This window comes from Struthio camelus, chromosome 2, assembly GCF_040807025.1.
Source record: "Struthio camelus isolate bStrCam1 chromosome 2, bStrCam1.hap1, whole genome shotgun sequence".
Lineage (NCBI taxonomy): Eukaryota > Metazoa > Chordata > Aves > Struthioniformes > Struthionidae > Struthio > Struthio camelus.
Genome location: NC_090943.1, coordinates 97,565,679 through 97,590,876, shown reverse-complemented (window position 1 = coordinate 97,590,876; position 25,198 = coordinate 97,565,679). Strand labels below are relative to the sequence as shown.

The 25,198-nt window shown below is 41.6% G+C and overlaps 1 protein-coding gene across 8 annotated transcripts in view; it reads left to right on the top strand.

Annotated features, from left to right (window-relative positions):
- The window catches only part of RNF144B (ring finger protein 144B), a 99,502-nt gene extending 76,296 nt beyond the window's left edge, over positions 1–23,206 (top strand). For 5 of the 8 annotated variants that reach the window (XM_068931701.1, XM_068931704.1, XM_068931702.1 and 2 more), the window contains 5 exons: positions 4,626–4,686; positions 11,914–12,118; positions 13,287–13,431; positions 15,176–15,265; positions 15,468–23,206. In XM_068931701.1, coding sequence (XP_068787802.1) covers positions 4,626–4,686; positions 11,914–12,118; positions 13,287–13,431; positions 15,176–15,265; positions 15,468–15,608 — 642 coding nt within the window. In that variant the 3' untranslated portion in view covers positions 15,609–23,206. The remainder of the gene's footprint in view (positions 1–4,625; positions 4,687–11,913; positions 12,119–13,286; positions 13,432–15,175; positions 15,266–15,467) is intronic. The other 3 variants (XR_011139038.1, XR_011139036.1, XR_011139037.1) reach the window with 3 other exon arrangements.
- The last annotated feature ends 1,992 nt before the right edge of the window (positions 23,207–25,198 follow it).

Sequence of the window (25,198 nt, the reverse complement as noted above, 5' to 3'; positions counted from 1 at the left end):
GAAGGAACATCTTGGGCTCTGCAGTTCTCTTTAATAGCGCAGGCTTCTTCCATCTAGAATATTCCTGTCTCTGCTGGGAATTGGCTCCATTGATTTAATTGGACCAAATCTAAATAAGGGGTAATTTATCATGATTTGAAATGGTTCTAGTTGGTGCAAATCCAATCACCAGTGTAAGCCATGAAGCAGGAGAAGTCTCTAGTGTACCCTGGGCCTTCTAATGCAGTACCCGCTCAGGTAACGTCTAGGGGCTTGTGCTTCTTTGCTCTTTCTGACTCCTGTCTTGTTCTGAAGCTTGCAGAGCTGATGCCTGTGACCCATGTAAGCTGATTTGGGTTAAAACTGTGCAGCAGGCCCTAAGACAGAGCCCGGTTTGGGCTCTCCTTTTGCCTCTGATTTTAGCCTGCAGCTTTGCCCCTTTGCATTCAGGGCCGTTTCTGCAGAGCTTCCCTCTGCCTGTGAAAGTGCCTGATCTGCACCAGCACTAACCTCGCCCAGGGCTGTCAGCTCCTTGTAAAGAGCTGCTGAAATGGGACAGTGACCCAGATCTTAAAATTCTTAATTGTGTTATATTCCCTATTTAGCTGAGCAAAAAAAAAAAAAAACAAACATTGGGAGTCAGTTTAAAATATTGGTTTTATTTTTAAATTGAAAATTGGTTTGCATTTTGCCAGGGGCGAGTGAAATGGTAAAATGGAGAGGCAAGTGAGAAAATGTTGCAGGCAGACCTCTCTTTTTCAGAGTCAAAATTAAAACTTTTATTCTTGCTATTTACCAGTTCTTAAATAAATCCAAAGGCAGGAAATAAGAGACCCATAGATTGCTTTTCCTTGTTCACTAAATGAGAGAGGCGCTTCGTCATGAAACTAGTTAACGTGGTATCTAGTAAAGAAAGGAGAGGACATAATTCCTAACAAGGAGGGGATTAATACCTGCCCCCCTAAAAAGAAACCCACAGCCCCTGTTCTGCATTCCTTGCAAAATTAGACACTGCCACTTTTTTAGCAGAGACTGGCAATGCAACCCTTTGGGGCAGTCTAATTGATGCTGCCAGTGCCAGATCTGCCCTTGCTGTGCATCTCCTGAAGAGAGAAGTATTTGTCCTGATGAACTTCTCTCTCTAGGCCAGAGCGAGGCTTGATTCATATGGGTGTGAAAGGAAGTAAGATCTATTCAATTTTCTTGATGGCCTCCTTGCATCTCCCTTGAAAGCCTGAGGATGGGTGGAGTAATGATTTTCCCTTTCCACTATGGTAGCCAGTGTTTGAAAACAGGGGAGTTGTTCTTCCTTGGCTCCTGGTTGCTGCACAACTTCTGTTATAAGGAGCAATCTGGCTCTGTGTAAACTGAACCCAATTATTTCAAATCCTTTCATTTTCCTTTCTTTGCTCTTTTGTCTCGTGGAGTAACAACATCCCCAGTTATTGTAGCGTATTGGGCAGCCTTTCTGGATGCTTGGCAAGGGTCCAGTTGGCACCTTTTGTGGGTAGTGAGCCTTCAAAATTTTGCTTTTTTTCCATTGACATATTTGCTGCAGGTGACAGCTGCTATTCTTAAGTACAACTGTGGTCTGTAACAGCAGTACTGTATAACTGCAGAAGTTGCTTAAGATACATAGAAAAACTGAAAGTTTATTTCAACTCTCAAAAGTCTGGTAAGTCTCAAATCAACATCTTTTCAGGAGAGAAGAGCCCTAATCTCTCATTTTCTTCAGAGGTGTTTATTGTAGCCTTAACCTAGTATTAAACAAATAGCCCTAAAACTTCTCCTGTGACATTCCGCAGATGGCCTCGTTACATTGAGTAATTTCTTAACCTAGAGCGAGAGTAAGGAGTGTCTTGCTTTGTGATGTGCTCAAGTTTTTTCTCTTTTGGTCCTTTGCCACCAGCTGTGTTGCTGGTTTGATTCCTGCCCCAGATCTCCATCGTCTGTTGAACCCATAGGTGTGTACAGCTGTGCAGGAGAGGAGGTGTTTGGGATAGACTCCCAGGTGGGGCTGGAGAAATGTTATGAACATGAGCATCAAGAATCTGATGCTGAGTAGGAGGAGAAAAACATTTAATCTCCATGCTGTGCTTAGTGCTGTCCTTCACTATTAAGTATAGATGAGATTAAAAGTTCCCTGAGGAAAGTATTTGCTGCTTTTTTGATAACCAGGGACCTGGTACTAACACATTTCATTTTTTTTAAATTGAGGTTGCGCATACAGGTTTGCTATGGCACTGAATTCAGGCAGTGGCAGACTGTGCCTTCCCTACCTCAGGCATAAAGATACTAAACCTGTGAGTGGCTTCAGCTCCGTGTCTTTCAGATTGATCTCCCTGCAGATAATATCAGGAGTTGGTCTTTCAAAGCTTGGGAGAGTCCATGGCAGAAGAGATGGGTTGTGTTTGTTTGGCGCCTGGAGCTGTGTGTGCAGGGAAGGGGGCCTGGGCTGTGGCGAGGCTACGTAGGAAGAAGTGTGAGGCTGGATGAAACCAGTGGGAAAGGCTGGCATGGTAAGTTCAGGTTTTAAATAGATGAAAAGGAAGCTCTCTGCATGGACTCTACAGCCTATTGCAAACCACATTAAAACTCTGCTCCCACTGAAATCAAAAAGGCTGATTTTTAATGGGGAAATTCTAGGCGTGACAAAACTGCTCTTGAAAAACTATTTGTAAAAACAAGAGCAAGCACAAAAAGACCCCAGTCAGCTAAACTATCCACTCAAGTGGCTGTTAAGCTTAAAGTATTGAGACTCTCTGTTTTAATTTAGTCATAATGGAGTAAAATTTTAGTAGTTGCCAGTGCTCACCAAGCTGCAGAAAAACAGAAGACTGTTTTTTGTTTTTTCAAACTCTGTTTAGATTTCCAGCTGCCTTGGGGATAGTGGGCAATACTGAAATTATGGGTTTTGTGTATTTTATATAATTTTATTGGTTGACCTTGTTCTTTGCTGAAGCTGTTAAGCTTCACTCTTTTTTTTTCTTGTTTGATTAAGTTTTCATTTTTTTTTTTCCAAGAACGTTTTAGCTAACTTCTGATGAACAGGTGAAGAAAAATTCCCAGAAAGTTCACTGTGTCCTAGGTCATATTGAAGGAATATGGTTTATCCCATAAAAATACTTTAATATTAAAAATATTTTGTACTCTACTTAGAATTCAGAATGAAAGCAGTATTTTGAGCCCTAGGACTCACTCACTAAACTAAAAACATATTCTTTAAAGATTTATTAAAGTTTCACACTTTGCTATCAAGTCCTCTGATTCCTTCAATTATAAATCTTTTAAGCACCTTTGAACACTTAAATGTTGACGTCGGTGGCATTATTTTTTTGTATGATATTGCTTTAGGTCAAATAAATGATCCCAATATCTGCCTTTGACCGGCAATTTTAATTCCAACTTATTCGAGATCTTAAAGTGATTTCAGTTCTTATAATATACAAATGAATATATTCTTTACTTTTCTTTTTCCATCTATAGAAGCAAAATGTATTCACAGCATGATAGCAGCTTTTTTTTTTTGGTGATCTTTGTATTCCTTCTCACGTGAATGTGTTGCAGCACAACCCAGGAGGATAGCAATGGCCAGTTTTCACTTCACTGAGGACAACATTTTGCCTTTTACAGTAATCTGAAGGACTATAGGGGAGTACTGGATATGAGGATTGAGAGTCCTTCACTTTGAGCTACTGTCTCACAGGGCTTCAAAAGACCAGGTCTTATATTGGCATCAGTCTAGCTTTATTCTTAGTAGAAGAGAAGGGTGCTGAGATAGCTGAAGATAAATTTTCAGTGTTGGTATAAAATGTACAATATTATGAATGGATTAAATAGAATGAAGTCAGATTTTGAATCTGATCAGCTCAGCTCCTGAGTGACCAGGAAGTTTTATTTGAACCTCTCCTTACACCATATACAGGTGTATTAGTCATAAATTGCGTGCTCTTACAGAGGCTCTTAATTGGAAATAGAGCCTTTAGCCTTTTAGCTGCTAGCTATATTATGGTAATGCATAAAATGTATTGGCAAAGCCTATTTGTCTATGCCAACTCAATCTCTTAGCTTCAGTCCAGTTCCCAGTGGGCTGGTGTGTGTCTAAGGTAAATTCCAACAGCAATAGCATTAACTATCTTAGCCAAAAAGCCATGAAACGGGTGAAAAATGGAAACCAGACTAGCTTCTTCGTTCCTAAGAGGTAACTGACCCATGCCATTAAGGTGGGGAGACAATGAGGAACCTTCCATTTTGGCTGAATTCTTGTATATAAACAACAGACTTCAATCTCCAGGGCTGGCAGTCTGTCACTGTTCGTTACATTACACCTGCATGAAACAAAATTGGGAAGTTGAGATAAATAGAGAATCCACAAAGAAGACTTTCCTATGCTTGGTAAAAAACATATGGCTGAACTACTGGGCTGTGTGACTTAAATAAGAGAGGTCAAGAATGACTTTACACTTTGGAGAAGGAAGTCCAGGTTACAGAGGAATGTGGTGGTGAAAAACGGGCAGAAAAAGAAGGTGGATTTGAGATCCAGCTCAGGAGAGTATGCGTGTAGAGCATGGTGTTTGCTAATTTTTTTTTTTTTTTAAGTCTTTCTATTTCTAACATTTTTCCTGTCTGTTTGTTTCTCATTTTAGATTGCCTGTTTGGTACCTGTTGACCAGTTTCAGTTATACAAGAGACTGAAATTTGAACGAGGTGTGAACCTTTTGTTTTCTATTACCTTGATTTTTAAAGTTTCAGCGGAGGCAGCAATATTAAATAATGCAAAGCTCTCTGCCTTAAGACAAAGCCTGTTGGGTGAGTAAGGGAAGAGATGGATGAGAAGTATTTGTACGGAGAACTCTGCTCCGTAGCCAAATCTGAAATGATTTCAGTGGAACAGAATCAACAGCACCTTCCAAAAGATAACACTTTTAGAAAAGCCTGTGGGAAACGCCCTCAGGCTGTGTGTGAGGCTACCTCATCCTTCCTGCAGCATGCTTATCCTGGATCCCTGAGGTGGTGATTGTGCAGGAAGAATTAGAGAAGGTACCAGAGGCTCGCACTGGGGTGTAGGGCTCATCTTCAAAACTTCTGAGGGAGACAGACCGTGTTGTCTGATGGGGATTTTTGCAAGCATCTCTACAAGAGAGTTTCTCTTGCAGAAGCCTCATATGTGTTCTTCTAGTATATTTAAAATTTTCATGAGAGGATCATTTGGCTCCTCACTACTAGCTAAGGCCTATTAGTAAAGAGATTTCAAAGCGAGGGCCTTACTAGGGCTAAACTTTGGTATGGCAGAAGTCTGCATTCCTTGTAAAGGCTGAACAAGAAATGTAGCTTGCTAGTCAGAAAGTTGAGGTCCCACTCTGATTTTAAAGACTGAAACCAACTTGAAAGTCCTGTTGTAGCATTTTTCCAAAGAAGTCACGCTGCAGTAGCTTGCCGGGCAGTGTGTCTGGGACAGATCTGCCCCAACTGTCCCTTTTTCCAAGCTTTCCTCTAAAGACTTTGTTTGCACTCTTGCTTTACATGCATGCTTAGATGCAGATGAATTATGAACATACCTGAAAATGCAGAGGTTCATAAAAGTTGGGCACAGTAATGCATTTTAAAAGATGGTCAAATAGAAGAATATATGGGCTTGAACAGCACCTCATTTGTCATGAAGTGCAGTGGAATGACCACGAAGTACCAAAACAGCAAAATGAGTGTACTCAAATATACCCTGGGCAGATGCAGATTGTAGCAATGGTTCACACGCACATAGACCAAAAGAAAAAATTGCATACCTCACTTTTAGTCTTGATTTCTCTCTCATTTTACCTTCTTCTAGTTTGCCCTTAATTCCTTAGGAAGTTTTTCCAGTTTATAAGCCAAGCAAGCAGTGGATTGTCTACAGGAATAGGAAGTGGAAATCAGAGCTTGTTAAATTAACATATTAAAGGGTTAAGAAAGAGAGGCATTCTTGTAACACATTAATCTGTTTTAAGAACTTTTTTCAACTGAAGACTGGGAAGCTGATGATTTCCTGGTATCTCCTCCTCTGTAACTAGCTGAAGCTGAACTTATGATCTTTTGTTCAATTCCCTGTTGTATCAGGTTTTTTTTTTACTGCCTCCCACTCACAGAAGCCTGTAACTTGTCTATTTTTTAAATCCTTCCCTTTCCGTTTATGCTTTAAACATCCAAGTCTGACAAATCCTCTTCCACCTCCACTACCTCTCTTCATGATGTTTCTAAGATCTATCCTTTGTCCTTTATTATGGGTATAACTGGCACCCAAGTAGCAGCCTTAAACCAAGCCTTTTGGCCTTGCTTGTCCCCAGCAATAAACTTAGCTTACTGTTGCCTGGGAACAAGGCTTCCTGCTAACTCAAGTTCAGACCTGGACAACAGCACTAATCCCAAACCCAGGAAGAGCTTTTGCCTATCTCAGATTTAGCACTGTCCCTCAGCCTAACCTTTTTGGACTCATCAGTTGAGCCTGGCTTGTTAGTTTCTGCTGGTCTGAAATGCTGTTCTCAGCCCTGACCCTCGCCCAGTGATGCCTGCCTGCCCTCGCCAGTGCCTGCTTTGGCCTAACAGAGAGTCCAAAAAAGCAGCCATAAACCTAGCTGATGGCCTCTGCTGGGATTGAATTCTCCCGGGTGTCTGCCCTGGGACTCCCAGCAGCTGAGGCCTGACACGTCCTCATGTGTGGGTCAGCCCTGCCCTTTTCAAAGCAGCACTATGTGAAGCGCGGGTCACTACTGCCTGCTGTAACCTCTGTCAAGGGCAATCACAGCCAACATGTAGCCTCCTCATCCATTCTCACACCAGCCCTAAACCAAACTCAGCCATGGCTCCTGGACCTAGCAGCAAAAGCAGTTTGCCTGTCTCTGCGCTGAACCGTAGCCTAAAGGCATGGGAGCTCTAGTCAGGATGGAATCAGATGGCCGAAGCTGGTCAGCCAGAAGCCTCGCCGAGTGGCACCTTCTAAGGACCGTGAATTCATTTCAATTTACAGATGACATTTCAAGGAAATGAAATACAGCATAATAGTAACATTTCAGGATTTATTTGAAAAATGAAGGAAAAACTATGTATGAAATATTTTGATCTCCCTTTTCTTCTTAGTTTTGAGATTTTTCTCCAGGCCAGGCACTGGGGGAGAGCACCAGAGTTTTGGGTTAGCTCCTTTGTTTGTTTGTTTGTTTGTTGTCGTTGAGGAGAGGGATTAAGCATGGTGAAGGAGAAGAGATGGAGAGCGGTGAGGTTTTCAGATCTTTGGCTATAGACCAAATTCTGATTTTTAAAGTAGGCAGGTACTAGGGAATCCTTTGCTACTTTTCCTCTGATCACCAAAACCCTATATTCAAACCCTTCCACTTCCTATATTCTAGTCCATTGCTCTCTCAGTTTTATCCAGTTGAGATATAGGTGCATTTCCTTATTTTCTTTCCCAATTTTACTTTTTTCCTATCAGTCTGTTTTAAAACTTAATTCTGTACTCTGTCTTGCTTCATCATCCCCTTTGCTTTCCTAGAAATGCTAGTCACCAACTTCAGAGCTTCACAGAATCACAGAATCACAGAATGGTTGAGGTTGGAAGGGACCTCTGGAGATCATCTAGTCCAACCTCCCTGCTCAAGCAGGGTCCTCTAGAGCATATTTCCCAGGATCACATCCAGGTGGGTTTTGAATATCTCCAGCGAAGGAGACTCCACAACCTCTCTGGGCAACCTACTCTAGTGCTCAGTCACCCTCACAGGAAAGAGTTCTCATCCAGCGCTTCTCATCCGTACAGAAAATTTCTATCCAAAGATGAATTTTTAGGAAAATTCTAAAGACTTGAAGAAGGTCTTGTACACCCAAAAACTCATCTGTTTTCCCCAGCCCCTCTGTTTAGCTAGTTTCATAAACTATTCTTCTCTATATCCTTGTTTTTAAGATATTGAACAGTTAATATTGGGTTAAAAGGTTATAAGAATGAATTGGCATACACTTTCATCTATATATACACTTGCTTGGTTTAATTAGGAATACACTGAAAATATTCTATCGTCTTGTGTTTCCTGCTTTCTGAGAACATAAACATTTTCAGACTTGAAGCAAGCTTTCTTATCTGTAACATATCTGTGTCCAGTCAGGACCTAGCCACAAGGCTGTCATGCAGTATATTTTAATAGCAGAAGCAGGAACTGCTATGTGTCTGTTCAGGACAAGGATGATGTGGCCATCTGAAACAACCAAAGAAAGCAAGAGGAATAGGATGTGGTTAGGATGTATGTGTTATACTTCTGTTCTAGTGACAATTGTGTAATAGGCCTACTGAAGAATGATGAGCACCTCCATTTTATGCCTGACCCAAAAGCATGTAAAAGAGAGGTGTTCCCTAATATTTTGCAGAAAGCATGGGCTTCTTATCTTTCCAGTGGGTACCTCTCTTGAGCCGTAAATTATCCTTCCTTCGGGATGCTGCGTTTCCCCGGTCTGTCTCCCACGTCTCACCTACTCACTTGTTGTTTTGTGAAAGTGGGCCAGATCCCTGCCTGAGGGGCTCTGGTTACTTGGCACTGGTTGGGAAGACTTTCCTCCTTAGAGTTAGAGTGGCGTGAGCGTGGCTGAACCGGCTGGAGAAAGGCTGGAGAAATGGCCCTAACCAAAAGATTGAACAACTTGTCAAATTGATATGATATCTTCCTTTCATTTTTTGGCTGCTCCTTTTGAGGTTTTTCTGGTTTCAGTTGTGCTCCATGGTAAAGCAAACAGTATGAGACAGCATGGATTGCAAAACACCATCTGCAGGTTCTTTGTAAAATGGAGGAAGTGGGAGAGGAAGGAGTTTCATCTCATGCATCACTTTTAATCTTGCTGCAACAAATTTGTAAAAATCAGTATGATTTACCACCCTGCTCCCCTCCTCCCAGTGAATGTCAAAACCAGACATCTTGTCTTTCATCCAAAAACAGGATAGGAGAATTTAGGTTTCCAAAGCTGAGTATGTTAAACAGCTATCTGCAGGAACTGCACTTTGACTTGCTTTAAATGCTGTTTATGAACAGAAAATACCTTTTCTGTTTGCATTTCAGTACACTGTGTGATGACTTTAATGCAGTACCCTTAATAGTGGGGCATGGTCCTACCTGGTTCAGTGAATCTTTGGAGAGACACTGAGGAAGGCTGCAGAAATAATGATTTCTTAGAACAATGCTTTTAAAAAGAGTTTGGGTGGGCTATATAGCCCATCCTTTTCTCCCTTCTTTCCATACCCATGAAATTGTGAGCTGTTTTGTTCTGTCTTTCATTCAGTCTTGAGTGAAATGGCTGGTTTTTTTTTTTTTTTTGGTTGGAGAACAGGGAGGGGAAGCACATGTAAGAGGATGAGGGAAATGAGGGGATTAGATTCCTAAAGTGGCCAGAGGAGGAGGTAGATGGTACAAATGTTTTGCTGGCACTGCCGAAATTACGGAATAAAGCCTTTGCCGTAGATGTGGAAGCTCTCTCTGTATCTGTCAGTGCACTCTAACACAGAATTAAATATTACCTGAAGTCATGGTGAGTTGCCTGCATGTCCTACAGCCACCAGAGCAGACAGTTGTCTTCACTTGGTTCCTCACTGTAAGCATCCCAGACAAAAAGGAAGGAGGAGAAATAAGTGAGCTCAGCAGAGCCCCTGGCGTAGCCCTCCATACCACAGTGGCCAATGCGTTAACCTTAAATACGGGAGACTGGTTGCTAATCTTTGTTGATGGAGATTCCAACTTCGCTCTCCGTCCTCTCATGTGAAAGTCCAAGCTTTTAGAATAATCGGAAGGGGGTCTTTCTGAATCCTTTCTGCAGTGCCCTTTTGGAAATATTTCATAGTCTGAATAAAAGAATGAAGTAGGTGTTAAGATAGGAACTGAAAGTGACTGCCTAACCTAGTAGTCACCTGATCTCCCAGGTGATCATCACTCCCCACCACCTCTGTACATTCAGATTGGAATAGCATCAATGGAAGCTGAAAACCAAGCCCAGGAATTTGTGGTATCCCAGCCCAAAGGACACTTTCTGACGAGAATGGGGTTCAGATTGCCTCAAGCAGGGGAGTAGATTGAATCTCTCTCCTACATATCTACTCTGACAGCTGTTAAATACAAGGGTGTTGCCAGTCACTCCTTCTCTGGTGGCTTTGTTGATATGGTCATTAAAAAGTGGCTTTTTGCTCCAAATGTCTGTCAAAAATCATTCTGAATAGTTTCAGGATGAACTAAACTATTTCAGTGTACTGATCACCGAAAGACTCTCAGAATGCAAAGATGCCTCCAAAACCAGCAGAATGCTCTGAGCGTTCTGGATGGATGATGCTGAAATACGTTTGTGTCGACTGGAGATGGATATTAACTCTACAGTGTTTTTCTCAATTTTAAAGAACCTTGAAGTTTTCAGGCAGGATTGTTTTCAGTGGTTTGGCTTATTAGAAAGGAGTTGAGATTCTAATGCACATTGGGTTATGAGGTTTTGGGGGCTATCCTTCTCCCCGAATACTTATTCATGGGTATGTATATATTTGAGGGCTTGGGGAGAGTTTTCTTTCTCTGAGCACATTTCTATTTGTACGTTTTCTAATTTCTGGATGCCTGGGTGCTGAACTGATTTCACTGGTTACCCAGCTGACTGGAGCATCTGCTAGACATCGCTCCAGCAGCCCCCTACCAGCAATCTCCTGCAGTGGAGCAGTGCAGGCAGGGAGGTGCATGTAGGAGGAAACACCTTTAACTAATTCAGTGGAATTTGCCAGAGGACCTTTGTGAGGGGCCCTTTTATGCTCTTTGTTGCAGATAGGGTGATATTTTATCTGCTGGAAATAGAAGAGAAGCCTGTCCCTGTTGCAGTCAGGGTTTTCCACCCATTTCTGAGACATACCCGCCATCTATTTTTAGTGGTGGTACCAGAGGGCTCCTAGGGAAGGAGGAGATGCAGGTAGGTCCTACAGCAGTGACAGCCCTTTTCTAGGCAAGATCTGCAGGTGTGGGGTTTTCTGACTGCAGCTCATGGAAATGAGCAGAATAACGTTCACAAGCAGTGGAAGCTCTTAGAACAAGTCTATTTCAGCTGGGTTTCTGTTGCAAGTCCACATTTCTTGAACAAGTGCTGGAGAGCAAGAGAAAGAATCAACATTTACCATTCTGTGCAATAACATCTGTAACTCAGTGTCTACACCCATAATTTTATCTTGGTTGTTGTTGTAATCTGATGTCTGACAAATAATGATCATTTAATGAGGCGAATGTAAATCTGAGTTTGTAGATAGAGGGTGAGGAGAAATAAGGCTCAAAAACTGACTTGACGTTAATGTAATGACTGTCCTTCTGCTGTTTACATGAAAAACATGGAATAGTTTTCATTGCCCTCACTTTGTAAAGGGAACATGCTTTTCAGCAAGCAGTGGTTACGTTCATCTTTTATACAACTTTCTGAGGTCACAGACAAGTGGATGTGGAGTAAACCATTATTCTCATCCTTCAGAGCTTCAGATGATTTAAGTGACACCTTGAATGAGTAAGCAAACTGTATCAGTGGGTGTCTACTAGCTGTGCTTTTGGATTCAGATGGTGGAGGCTCTCTGATGTGTCCTGTTTGACTAACATTGCTTAAACTTCTGATGAAAAAAGATGAAGAATGTGTCCGATGTAGTGTACTGCCATTCTTGAGATGCTTCCAGTGCAGCTGCCTTTGCAGAGCAGAATTCCAGGCTTGCATAAAGAAGAGGAATAGGCTCAGACACCCACAGAAGTAGGCATAGAGGGCTTCTGCTTTCCTACGCAAGCACCAAATTGGGTCTTGTGTGCCTAAGCGAAATGCCACTGGAATGAAAAAGGGACTGTATAAACAGTTTTATTTCTCACTTTGTTATGTTTCAAAAGTCCATTTGAGAAGGGGATTGCATAAATAGTTTTTTTCTCACTTACATTTCAGAAGTTCATTTGGACCCTCAGAGAACGTGGTGCCCCGCTGTTGACTGCCAAGCAGTGTGCTGTATTGAACTGAGTGACTCGGGACAGCCAGTGCCGGCTGAATGCCAGGCTTGCCACCTGAAGTTCTGCTCATCTTGCAAGGAGGCGTGGCACCCAGAGCACCTGTGCCAGGACAACCAGACTACTGTAGTACCAACTGAGCAGGGGTAAGAGGAAAACCCACGGAGGCCTCGTGATCTTCCAGTTCTTTCTGGCACTGGGTGCTAATTCAGTACCCTACGTCAGTTACATGGAGTGACCTTCTTCTGGCTTCTTAGGAGCATCCCCAATGCTGTCCATCTCTGCTAGTGTTTCCTAGATACAATTCCAGTGTGATTCTTACTGGTTTTAATTATGTATTTCAATTTTTTACTATTTATTTTTATTATTATTTGGGTAGTTACCAAATCTGAGGTTTCACGAACACTTCAGAAAGGTCACGTCCACCAGACTTGGTTTGCACGTTAGAATTATGACTTTTACCAGTACAGAATACCCGATATACTAATATAACTGGGTCCACACAGTGCTCTCCCTGTGATTAAGAATTCACTCCTGCTAGATGTTTACGGAATCTCTGCATAGACGAAGCTCAACTCTTGTGCAAAGTGGGCATGAAATGTCTCATTTGGTGTGAGTGAGAATTTTGATTTATGCTTATTTGTTGTAAGTGTAAACAACCTGCATTTAAGGATGCATAAGCCTTTAATCTTCAGAAATAAAGCACTTTTGTGTTTATATTATGTAATGTCTGTGACCATCCATCTTTGTTTTCAGAATCAGATTGAGTTCAGTCATGTGTGTTAGAAGGTTTCTGTCATTGTTTTGCAGCAAATAAAAGACTTAAAATCTAAGCATTCTGTTTGCTGCAAGCCTTATCAAACAGGAGTTACCGAAGAGCTCTCCCCATAATTTTTCTTCTCCAGGTTTGATCTTTGGCTTTAGTGGAGTTTAAGTTTATTCTGTTTGGGTAAGGACAGGGCTATGAGTCTCATAATCCAGTCCTGTTAATGAATTGTGCAAGCTCCCTTAAAAAGTGTTATTTTTAATGCTATATGTGATATATTCATGGCTATAGTGAGTGTTGATTTTATGTAGCTTAAAAGACCAAAACAATTGCATTTCTCCTGCTTCTACATGATCTAAATAGTCTTACACCTCACCTTATAGTGAGTATACTTCAGCATGGTCTACTGCCAAGCTTCACACTTTAAGCACATTAAGACTACAATATTCATCACTCTGGAAAGTAAGTACTGTGCGTACTAGGCAGTGGAGCTGAGCAATAGCAGTAATTACATTCACATTTCACGTTATGTTTCCTTACTCTTCCAGATCACTTATTGGGATGGAGATAGAGGCACCGATTAAGCAGTGCCCAGTTTGTCGGATCTACATTGAGCGAAATGAAGGCTGCGCTCAGATGATGTGCAAGAACTGCAAGCACACATTTTGCTGGTACTGTCTGCAGAACTTGGATGTAAGTGCACAGGAAAACACTCCTAGATAAAGGGTAGCAGGGGTTTGGGGTTAGAGCCTCAGGCCCTGTACAAGCTCTCCACAACTTGTCGATATCCTAGTGAATGTTCTGGCTTGTTTCAGCCTCTAACTGTATTTCTTTCCTCTCGTTCATCCAGTGCTTTTATCTGTATCAGCATCCTTTTCCATAAAGGATTATAGCCATGTCCCTGTGTCCAACGATAGTTCTTTGAAAGACGTGGGAAAGACAGGTTGCTTTCTGGAAGTCCATTCCAGCATTACATTTTTCTGAGTCCTTCTTTCAGTGCAGTAGATGAAAACAGTTTGGTTGAGAGTCAAAGAGGTAAATGTCTTCCACCTGTTCCAACCCTAAGAATCACAGCATGTCCAAAAAGGGTATGGTACTGGATGAAGGGGCTTGTTTCAAATGAGGGTACATTAAGAGCTTGTGTAAACTAAGTTTCCTTTCCTAGTACTACTGTAGTGCTGTGTTTGCTGAAGAGAATGATTAGTTAGTAGGCTTGAGGATAAAAATGGTGCATTATGAACATGGGTTGTGAAGTACAGGTTGCTAGGCATTTCTCAAATAACACTAAATAGCCTGAACTCTTTTGGACTTTGAGTTTCCTAACAGGATTAAGACAAAAAAATGTAATGTACTTGTGTATATGACAGCTTCCCTTTTTTGGTACGGTCATCAGTAACAATTGTGGGAGTGTGAAAAGAACTTTACCAGCACTTGACATAAAATAATGTTAAATGCTGCATGGATTTTTTTTTCTTTTTTTACTCCACAGCTAGCAAATGTCGAGACTTCCTCATTCTTCATCCTTCCTTTTCTCAGCATGCTAAGCAGGTTTTGCGTAGCATTGTGTCCCATTTCTGTATGTGTGAGCATGTGTTTTCAACATCAGTCTTAAGGCTTGCTTCAGAGTACATACTGTACACAATGATTACTCAACACTGCACTGAACTGGAAGACTGTCAAATTTTCGCAGACTCTGTAGACGTGCCTTTATCAAGTTTTAATCAGTTCAAGACGGAAAAAAGAGACTGTAGTTGTGTGATTCAAACATAGCTTTTCCAAATGAGCAGGGTTAGAGGGACTGCAGGCTGAACTAAAGGTAACGCTCGCAGAATGGAAGAGTAAAGTTGAAGAATGAAGGAGAAAGCAGTGCTCATGCTACAGCACAACTGTCTAGGGAAGGGTAATGCAAAGCATAGGTCACCTTTTTGGGATAAATTGTATAGTTTAATAAATATCACTGGGAAAAGGAAGAAGAAACAGAGATTTCCTACTTTTTTAAATCTTCCAATTATGTCCAGGAAGAAAATGACCAGAAAGTATAGGGATAGCAGGAGAACAGAATGTAGAAGTACATCCGGAAGATAATCTCTCAGGTTTATAGCTTTCAGAAATGCCTGATGTTTAGAGGCCTCTTTATCATCAACAAATCACAGTGCAGGGTCAAATTAGGTATTTGTGCAACGCGTACGTGTATGCTTATGCCTTTTAAAAGAGAGAAAAAGAAGACAGTATACAGTAGCTGGGGTCCCCAAAACAGTACACCTTTTGAAACTGCAAGAAGTTTGTTTAGAAAATTATTTGAAAGATGGGTGAACCTATCTTGGCAGCAGCTTGCAATTTTACAGCAGCGTCAGGAAAGTTGTTTTTCCAGTCCGGTTTTGAATACCTCCCCAAGTTAATGTAACCTGCTCTTACAGCTTCTCTTTTTGTTTTTCAGAACGATATCTTCTTAAGACATTATGACAAAGGCCCCTGCAGAAACAAGCTAGGCCACTCGCGAGCTTCAGTGATGTGGAACAGGACGCAGGTGGGTTCAGAGCCGGCCGAGCAGAGCCATCACGCATGCCTGAAGCAAAGGGATTTTACCCTTCAGTAAAAGACTATGATGATTATTTCTAGGCTTTTAACTATTTTGTTGTGACCTACGCAGTGCTTATACATGCACGCATATATTTTGTATGTATTAGCACATTAGCTAAATAGGTATTTCCCCCCTCTCTGTCTTTCAGGTTGTGGGGATCCTCGTTGGGTTAGGTATCATAGCATTGGTGACCTCTCCCCTGCTGCTCGTGGCGTCTCCATGCATCATTTGCTGCATTTGCAAATCTTGCCGAAGCAAAAAGAAAAAACATAGCCCACCAACAACCTAAAACTCTGTGTCTCTTTGAGCCTTCATCTGTACAGCATATGTATGTGAGAAAGCACAACGGTTGGATTTTGGTGCCATACCTACCAAATAATATTCCCTTTTTTTTTGTTTTTTTGCCAATTCTTGGGATAAGTGCCTATTCATGACAGGCTACTCTATCACTAACAAGTCCCTTTGTGGGAAAAGCCAATGTATTTGTGCAGGGCATACGGTATATGTTTATGCTTTTTAGAAAGAAAACAGGACATCGTTCAGTAGTTCATACTTCAAATATGAGCCACCTTCTGAGCCTGCTAGAAGTTTTAGATCTTCCATTAGCTGCACATGAGTTGATCCTGCAGTATTACTCTGCCTTTGCAGACTCAGTCATTACTGCCATGCTTTCTTTTGGTTCTTGGTGACACTCTGATCTGTCAGAAAGTTTTGGGTATTTTATAAAAGGAGAGAGAGAGAGAGAGAGAAAGGTTCTGTTGATGTCTTCTGCCTGCTAGCTTGTGTCCTGTTAAAGGTGACAAACTGTTAAGAAAATGTATTTGATAGTTTCCTGTCAGCTGTCTGCCATGGCTTTCCTTTCACCTGAAGAACTGGAGAGTATTCTAGAAATTTTGAAGGGAACATACAACCGAGAGAAGAATTCTGGTAACTTACAGTTCATAACTAAATGTATTATATGGAATGGTTTGAACTGATTTTCTATGAAAACATATACGTGCACACAGGTACTGAACTATATTTTTAAAAAATCCATGGTATAAATATAATGTCACGTACAAATACAATACAATGTCATTTGCATAGTGTTCTGTGTCACTACCAATAGTGCAAACTGCAACACGAACTTTGTTTAATTGCGTTAGTTAGGTGGTTTAATTAACAGCAGTGAAAGCATTTTCATCTCGCTGTTGGTAGTATCAAAAAGCTATTGTTATTAGAAGAAATTTCTAACAGTATTCTGTGCTTACAGCATTGAAATGAATGGGATTTATACTATTCATCTCAAATACAGAAGTAAAAACCAACAAAACTATTTCTAAGATGAGGCTTTCTTTTCGAAGACAGGGCTACCTGGGGAAAGCTGATTTTTTTCAGATCAAACATGACATGTCTTCCTTGAAATATTAGGTGTATGCATATTGCCTTGTCCTTGAGCATAACTTGTATCAGTAATGTGGGTGGAGTGAACTCACTATGAAACTAATATTTTAGGAAAGACCATGGTACATCTCCTATTTTATACACTGTATATGAGATCTTGTTTGTGTGCATATAGAGTGACTGTATGTGTGTAGAAACAGACACAGAGTGAATAATGCACAATTTATTTTCTGTGTAGTCAGTATATTATTAAGAGTTTACATAGGGTAGCAGGAAGAACCCTGAAAAATGTTTCTCAGAACAGGCTCAGCACCCCCCTTCTTTTAAACCCCGTGGACTTGCTGAAGTGGTCACTTAAGAAATGCTGTGTAAATGTAAGCTCCATCCATTGGTAGATATTTTTTCTGTCCCACTCAAGGCTAACAATCTCTGTTGCCAATGATCTTTAGTTACTGAAAGGCTGTCCTTCAGTGCACCCTTCATTTTATTTTGGTGCCTCGCCACCGATCCGGCTCAGACCCTGGTGTCGGTTACACCTGTGCAGATTCAGACTAAAGCCTCAGTGAAGAGCTGGAGTTGCTCCAGGCTTACTCGGGAGTAGCTGAGATCGGGCTCTGCCCTGTGGAGTTTATTTCCCTAATAGCCAGTGCTCCTTATAACCCTGGCCCGTGGCGGCTTTTGTTCAGGACTCCTGTCTGTGCGTTTGATGTCTGTGGGAACTGATGCGCTATAACCAGCTGTAATTCCAAACCCCTTTCCATAAGGGCTGCGAGGAGATGTGAAAGAGATGCTCAGCCCGAAAGTTGTCTCGGGCTAGCCACGCGCTGCTCTGCCCTCGTGGGCGCGGGCAGTGCCAGGCAGCAGGAGCATGCTGAGGGGAACGGCTTCTCTGTTTCGTTTGGCCGAGCCTCAGGAGCTGCGCCTTCTTGGCAGCCGTAAATGCGACCTTTCTTTGGTCAACCCCGCTCTCTGGTTACTCTACCAGAAGCGGTAAATGTTCTTGTTTTAAGAAAGCGTGGTCTGTTGAGCAGACTGTCGAGCAGGGACAAAGGCCTTAAATGATATTGTCTGTTTTACTTTTTAGTTGATTTCTTTTGTAAATGCTGTCCGTCTTGGTTACCAGTCATGACTGGAGGGCAGGCAGCGCTCGCTAGTTTGAAAGGTGGTGTTTATTCTCCATCCGTGGCTTCGAAGGGAAGCAGAAAGCCAATCAGTACGTTCTGAAAATAGAGTGCAATGCAGGCAACTGCGATTTGTAATAAGTAGAGAATATTTTCTGTATACGTTTTGTTTAAGAGCGGTAATAGAAGTGCTTGGGGTTACTTGTGACAGATTAAAGTGTCCAGCCCTTGGCTTTGCACTATTTTTCTACCTATGGTTTTATGGCACTACTGTCATTTTCTGTTTATTTATGAAGTTGTAGTAGAGAATCCTACTTTAAGGAAGCCTCAAGGACAAAGATATAGGAGCTGTACAGTCTCTTTTAACCATAACCAGCTTTGTGATGTACCAGTATCCTTTGCTAGTTAAATTTCATGGGTTTTTCAAATTTTGTAGTCTTACCTGTGCCCAATACAGACTATGCTACCTTGGTTTCTTTCTTTGTCCTCTTCCTCTTTCCTTGTCCTGTTTTTTACTAAAATGCCTAATGGATTGGAGGTGTCTCATGTTTTTTCATTAATACTGCTGTTACGTACAAGTGCCAAGTTCTTCCCTCCATTAAAGAAATGTAACTGAAGGCAGTATCTTGCCCAGAATACACTAATAGACATGAGATCATCGTTTTTATTGTAATACAAATCCTGCCCTTTTCAATACTTTAAAGGTTGTCTAACTTTAATGCAAAACTCTCCACAGAGTGGGAGTTTTTTTAATGGTTTGAAGGGTAATATTTTATGAAAGCATTGCACATGTGTGTAGCTTGTTAAGTCTGGGTAAGTAAAGCTATTCGGTTTATTTTTATTAATTTCTCAGTTTGAATGCAGGTAGCTTCTTTCAGAAGCTACTACTTACAGAGCAGAAGGACAGTGTGCCTTTTCCATTTGCCTGTTTCGCTGATGGTGCCAGTTTAGCTTGGCTGGTGGGTGTACCAAAAGCAATAAAAATACCATATCCAGGTGTTAGCACAGCCTAACAGCCAGAGCGCTAATCCAGGCAGCTAAAGAGCCTGCGTGCTGACTGCTAGCCGTGGTCCGGGCTTTAGCTGGAGGTCTTTACATGAAAACTGGATTTGGATATCACGAGCTACAAGCACACCTTCCTTTGGCTGTGTAAACACAACAAATTGTCCAAGAAAGCAGCTCTAAAAATCCTCTAGAGCTTAAACCAGAAATCTTACTAAGATTGTTTTCTTTAAAAGGCTGTGTCCGCTGCACCGTGTATCCTGTTTTTTCAGCGCAGGGGGACACCTGAGCGTGTGCCCTCGGTTGGCCCCGACCCGGCCAGTTCCTAGGGACACGCTAGCTTTGCTGAGGGGAGCCGAACGCACGCGGCAGCGCGGGCAGCGGTGTGGCCCGCTCGTCTCGTTTCCCAGAAAGCAGCTATTCTGCCCCAAATGCTCGCGCTCACTGAGTTTTCAAAGAACTGCTTTAGCAAGGAGCTTTTTACAGTGTTTTTTTTTTTTTTAAATTACTTTATGAGACAAATGATCATTATAAGAAACATTGCAAGCATGACAAATAATGCTAACGGAAATGTAGGGAGAAAAAAACCCCAAATGTCTGGGAATCCAGCCGCTTGTGACTCTTCTAAATCAAGGTAACTGTAAATCCACCCTCTCAAAGTCCTTCTGCGTGATGTGTGGTGCATGTTAGCCCTAGGCTTCATCCTCACTGCTCTCCCCATCTATTTTCTTTGCCCTGTGGCAGGTGGCTGGTGCGCAGGTAGCACATAGGGAAGAGTTCGTGCCTGCTTTAGGGCAGGCAGCTCCAGGCGCTGGGGACTATGGCACGCTGGCACCCTGGCTCCGTCACCCATTTGCCGTGTGGCCTTAAACTGCTGAGACAGACCTTGGGCTTTTACGTAGGAAACTTTACTTTGATCATGTCTACAAACATAGTCCTTGGAGAACGAAGGTGACAACTGGTCTATTCCCTCTGAACAGGGGACATTCAGCCCTTCTGTAAGTTAGGCTCTAGATGTCAAAAGATCAGATCCTAAAATTAGAGGGCTGTATAGGAAAATTGCATCTGCGCTGCAGCTGGCCATGTATCTCAGTGCCCACATACCTCACTGTAATTCCCCTGCAGTCACTGGAGCTGTGTCGAATACAGCTGAGGATCCAGCTCTTTGCTCCTCAGGTCCTCCTGTTAAAATGGAGGTGATAATACCTGTTGGCAAACCACCTGCTAATGAAAAGTTCTTAGCCTAAGTAGTTCTCTGCAATATTTATTCAAGAACTGTAGGAGACAGTCAATGCTGCAGCTCAGTACCTGATTATTTATCAATGGTGCATGGGGTTACTTACCTCATAGAAGGGCATGAGGGGTAACAGTAATCAATGTTACTACAGTGCTTTAAGGATGTTAACTGCTATGAACTGTTATCTGTCCAGTAACATAGCATAAGATAAAGAAGTCCAAAGATAAGTTTAACATGTACATAGTTTTTACTCAAACAAATAAGGAGAAACTGGATATTGTCTTCAGATTTGCTTGAAGATATGCAAGTGACCAAAATCAACTCCATTTCCACAAATGAACAGTGAAATCACTGTTGTGTTGTAGTGCCTGCTACTTTAAAAATTTGAAATCTGTTTTGCACTGTAAGCTCCTTCTCCCAGTCTCTCTTACCTTTCTCAGACAAATTCCCTTTTAAAATGGTATTTTCATCCCCTATCTCAGGCCAAATATTTTTAGAGTGAAATTAGTGTATTTCTTCATGTGAGGATAAAAACCTTGCAACAATTTTCTCATAGGTTTTAATAAGAAATTTGATGCTGAGATAATGACCATAAGATAAAAATGTCAGACTTGGCTTATTCTGAAAACCTTATTCAGACTTAAGATGCTGTCTTGGAATACCTAAATAAGGACTGCTTTGTTGGAGCTCTCAGGTGAAGGACCCCTACAGCTTTGAGCTTCACATGAGAGATGCTTCTATTGGTGAGTAGACTTTCTGGAAACATGCTAGAAAAAAAAATCTACATCCTACATACTTAGTTTTAGTATATACCTCAAAAAAGATTCTGCTGCACAGTTTCACATTTTAGAGATTCAATTCCCCTGAAACTTGCTAGGATATACTATCCAATAAGATAATTTTAGAAGTACAATAAAACAGTTTAACAGAGCGTGTTAGTTATAGCATATTTGTGAGCCATCTCGCTCATGTGTAAATATGTAGGATCAGACCCTAATTTATGTGGCTTACAATAAAGATGAGAAAATTTACCTCTCACACAACAGGGAGAGTTCATTTATCTGCACTGTGCAGGAAGGTGAGCTTATTTCTAAGATTCCAGAAAACTTCAGTCTAATTTGTATTTGTCCTCCAGTTAGTAAAGTAATGAGGTGAATGCTTAATGTTTTTGTTAAACAGGAAACCCAAAGATCTATTTTGTGGCCCTAAACTCAGTTATTCAAACCAATGCATTTTTATAATTTATAATTTATATAATTCATCTGTAATTTATAATTCGTAATTATGAAGTACTACTTTTGAAGTATATTTTCCTTTTATCATATAGTATGTTTACTTCAATTACAATCAGAATGGAAACCTTTCCTCTTTTGCTTCCTGTGGAGATGGTCCTTGTGTACCTTTCAAGGTAAATTCCTAAGATTTGCTGCAGTCCACAGTAAATGTTTACGACTACATTCTTTAGTTAGATCAGAGTGTTTTGTTATGATCCCCCAAGTTGGTTTTTTGAACCAGGCAAATTTCTATTGTTAGGAAAAATTAATTTCCTTAGCAATGAATTCTATTGACCATCATAGTTTGGGCTATACAAGATGATGCTGGCTGACATGGTCCCTCAGCTTTAAAGAGGACAGGACCTCATTTTTCCCCCTTCCCTTTCCTTATCTGCCCAAGAGGTATTTTTTTTCCTCCTAGCTGAGAGTTAAGGAGTTCGGTCATTTGTGTCTGTGCCTTCTGCATGTCCAAAGAGAAGCAGCAGCCTCTTGTGGCCGCATGCCAGGAGATCCCAAAGAGGCTGAATGTGCGATGCTACAGCAAATGTGCAGTGAATTGCCTAAATTTCAGAAAGCTACCTGTGCTATATGGCTAGCTGGGGTCCGTGCAAGAGATGTGGGGCCCATCGGACTCCTCGAAATGGCTTCCTGAGTGCCATCAGCTGTGTGGCACAAACTGAGCTGGGCCAGCACTTCGGCACGCTGCACCACGGTGCCGTCTTGCTGTGCCCATGCTTCGCCCAGGGTCTCGCCAGGGAAATCCCAGGCACAAACGTGGCAAGTCCTTTCTCTAGCCAGTCCTTTCTATATACCTGCCTTCAAAACTCTCTGACTTCCACAGCAAGTCTCTGTTCCTTTCATTTTCCAGTCTGCTCTGCTGGCCTGTTTCAGTTTCCAAGAAACCTCAGTTCAAACCAGTTACTTGCAACTCAGCCAATTTAAACATGGTTTCGCCTAGGAGGAAAAACAGGACTATTAGATACCACGTGGTTATTAGCATCATGGGTGCCAAGCGTGTCGCTTACCTTGGGAAGACTCCTACTGCTACAGCGTTATGTATTCCTGACAAAAGTGTTTATTTAAAAAAAAAAAAGTATAATTTCAATTGTCTGGGTTTGACACCAAAGTGCAGTCCGAAACACAAACGCGAATAGGCGCCAGTCCTGGACCCTTGTCCCGCACCGTCTGAAGCAGGTACCTGACGGCTCGTTGCAAACGGTGCTGAATTTGCAGTGCTAATGCTCCCAGCTCTTGTTGGTTTAAGGGCTCCTACTTAGACATGATATGTTACTTCCCAGTGCAACAGCCCTTGACATAAAGCTGTGGTTTGGTAACAGCAGGAAACAGGGCACTTCAGTATTGTGCTGGGTGAATGCCACGGTAAAGGAGAAGTTGTCTCAATGGAAGGAATAAAACTCTTCAGAGGACCAGCCCTTATGGCTCAGGAGGGTTTGACCCCTGCGTTGCCATGTACAGCGCGAAACTCCTCCTCAGCGTCTAAATGTTGCTCTGTTGGTATCTGTTCAGGCTTACGTTTTGTTTATCTGGGTTTTTTCTTTTCCTCCAGGTAATACATTTTCTTCACCACTTTTATCCTGGTGAAGGGCAAAAGGGTTTGATCTTTGTAAGATTCGTTAAAATATTTTTGTGTTTTAAAAGCAAGCTGACATGTATAAAGAAATAAGTGCTTTTGTAAATTTTTGTTGTATGATTCAGCATTTAAACGTTTTACAGATGCAATTTTTTGCACACTCTCTGCATATATTCATAAAAATATATATTTATTTTCTGTCTTTGAGGTTTACTTTGGGTTTTTTCTTCTGATGTTATAAAATGCAGTATGTGCAACATTAAAAATTTTATGTAAAGACGTTTGCCTCATTTTCTTGTAGTTCTCAATTTACTGCCTTTAAACAGATTCTGTGAACATCTGGTAGAAGATGTTATGGAAATAACTTAAACACCTCTGGGATGCTTAACAGGAATTTTGAGGACCAAAGAGGATAGAAGAGGTAGAATCAGAATATTGAACCGTAAATGCTTTCTTAAAAAATAAATGAAATCAAACTATATGCAGCAACTCCTCTGGGTTACATAAGAACCCCTGAGATTCATGAAGACCCATATAAAGACAGCGGGACAAATTCTGGTTTAGTTGCCATATACGGCTTCAGTGGCGTGCAGAAACCATAGCAATGTTGCTGTTTTCTCTCTGGAGGTAGGGTGCAGGATTATTACCATATTCTCTGGCCTCTCGCAGAGGGAGGCCACCTCTCACAGAGGTGGAGAGCGTAGCCGGGAAGTAGGGCAAACCGAGAGCAACATGGAGGAGCCTGAGTTACTCCAGGCTGTGGGGGATCACCGTTAAGGCCGAACTGAGAAAAAATCTGGCTGGTTCAAAGCCCCCTTTCTCTTGTTTTGCTCCTCCAGCCTTGCCTGTCCTCGTAGCAGAATTAGGCCTTGTGTTCTGCATTTTCAAGAGACATAATGAAGCCCAGCCATGTAATATCAGGTATATACGCTCTGTTGTTCTCCCCCACACCCGTATCCTAAAGTGCTTATGAGAGACAATCACAGCTGTGTTTTTGAATATCAAATATTATATATAGCCATATTTATTATTAAATATTTCTAACTTAGCTACAATTAACTCAGCATCAGAAGATGTTCCACCTGGGTGATTCAGCTTTTGAAAATGCAGTGTGTCACCTATGGATCTTTTCACCTCAATGTATTATCTGAAAGATCTTGAGAGTTTTGGCTTTGAGGGCCCATTTTTGGGGTGCGGGCTGAGGAAAAGAACTAAGAGGGCTGTTTTCATCTGCACGTTGCCATTGGAAAAATGTCACTATACTCTTGGTATGCCTCCTACTATTTATCTATGTCAGTAGTAGCATCTTTTGCTTAGAGACTAGCTAGAAATTGGAGGTTTCCCTCGATTCAAATGTCCAATTTCGGCTGCATGCTGAGTTTCTCACAGGATGCAGCAGGTGGTGTTTATCTTACCCCAAGATTTCACGTCAGGTCTGTACATTTTTCTCTACCAGTTTGTCCAGAAAAAAATCAGCACTGATGCTATTTTGTTTATACACAGTGATTTTATTAATTTACTTTTTTTACAGCCAGTGTTCTGTTTTTGTTCTTTGAATGTGCATCAAAGCAGTTGCAACACATCAGTCCTTAGAGTAACATACATGACATATTGCAGCGGACTGAATGTTTCCAGCAGAGCAGTTTTCCATCAGAGGATCTTGCTGATTTGGAGGAACCAACGCTGTGGTGGGAATGTGTCTATTCTGTCACACTTGTGATGAAAAACAGCTGTTAGCAACCAACATGCCTGTCTACCAGCTGCTGAGTCAGGGGCAAAATGGTGTGGCTTCCCACTAGGTAGACGAGTGAATGGCTGGATCCTCACCTGGAAACTGAAAAAAAACCCAAAACAGAAAACCAAAACTGTTCCAACAAAAAATTGACATTTTGGAGCAGAAATGGAGTGGGGTAGAAATTTCAGATGCCCCACAACTCCTGTGTAGTCATACCCCTGTCCATGCACACTTGTTCTTCAGTAGAAATGGGAACGAATTAACACATTCAATTCACATACTTAACGTGTATGGGGGTACTGGTATTCACAATTACTCCTACCAATCCAGGCAACTTCTGGCAAACTTTGAAAAAACAGCTAATGGCTTCAAATTTGATTTGATCACAGCTTCAACATGCAATTTTTTCTAGTTCCTGTCCTTGTTTTTTTCAACCAAACAACCTTTTATATCAGGGTTATTTCTGATTGTAACTCTGGATTTTAAACACCTCCCACCTCTGGAGGTTACAAAAGATATCATTCACCTTCCTAGGT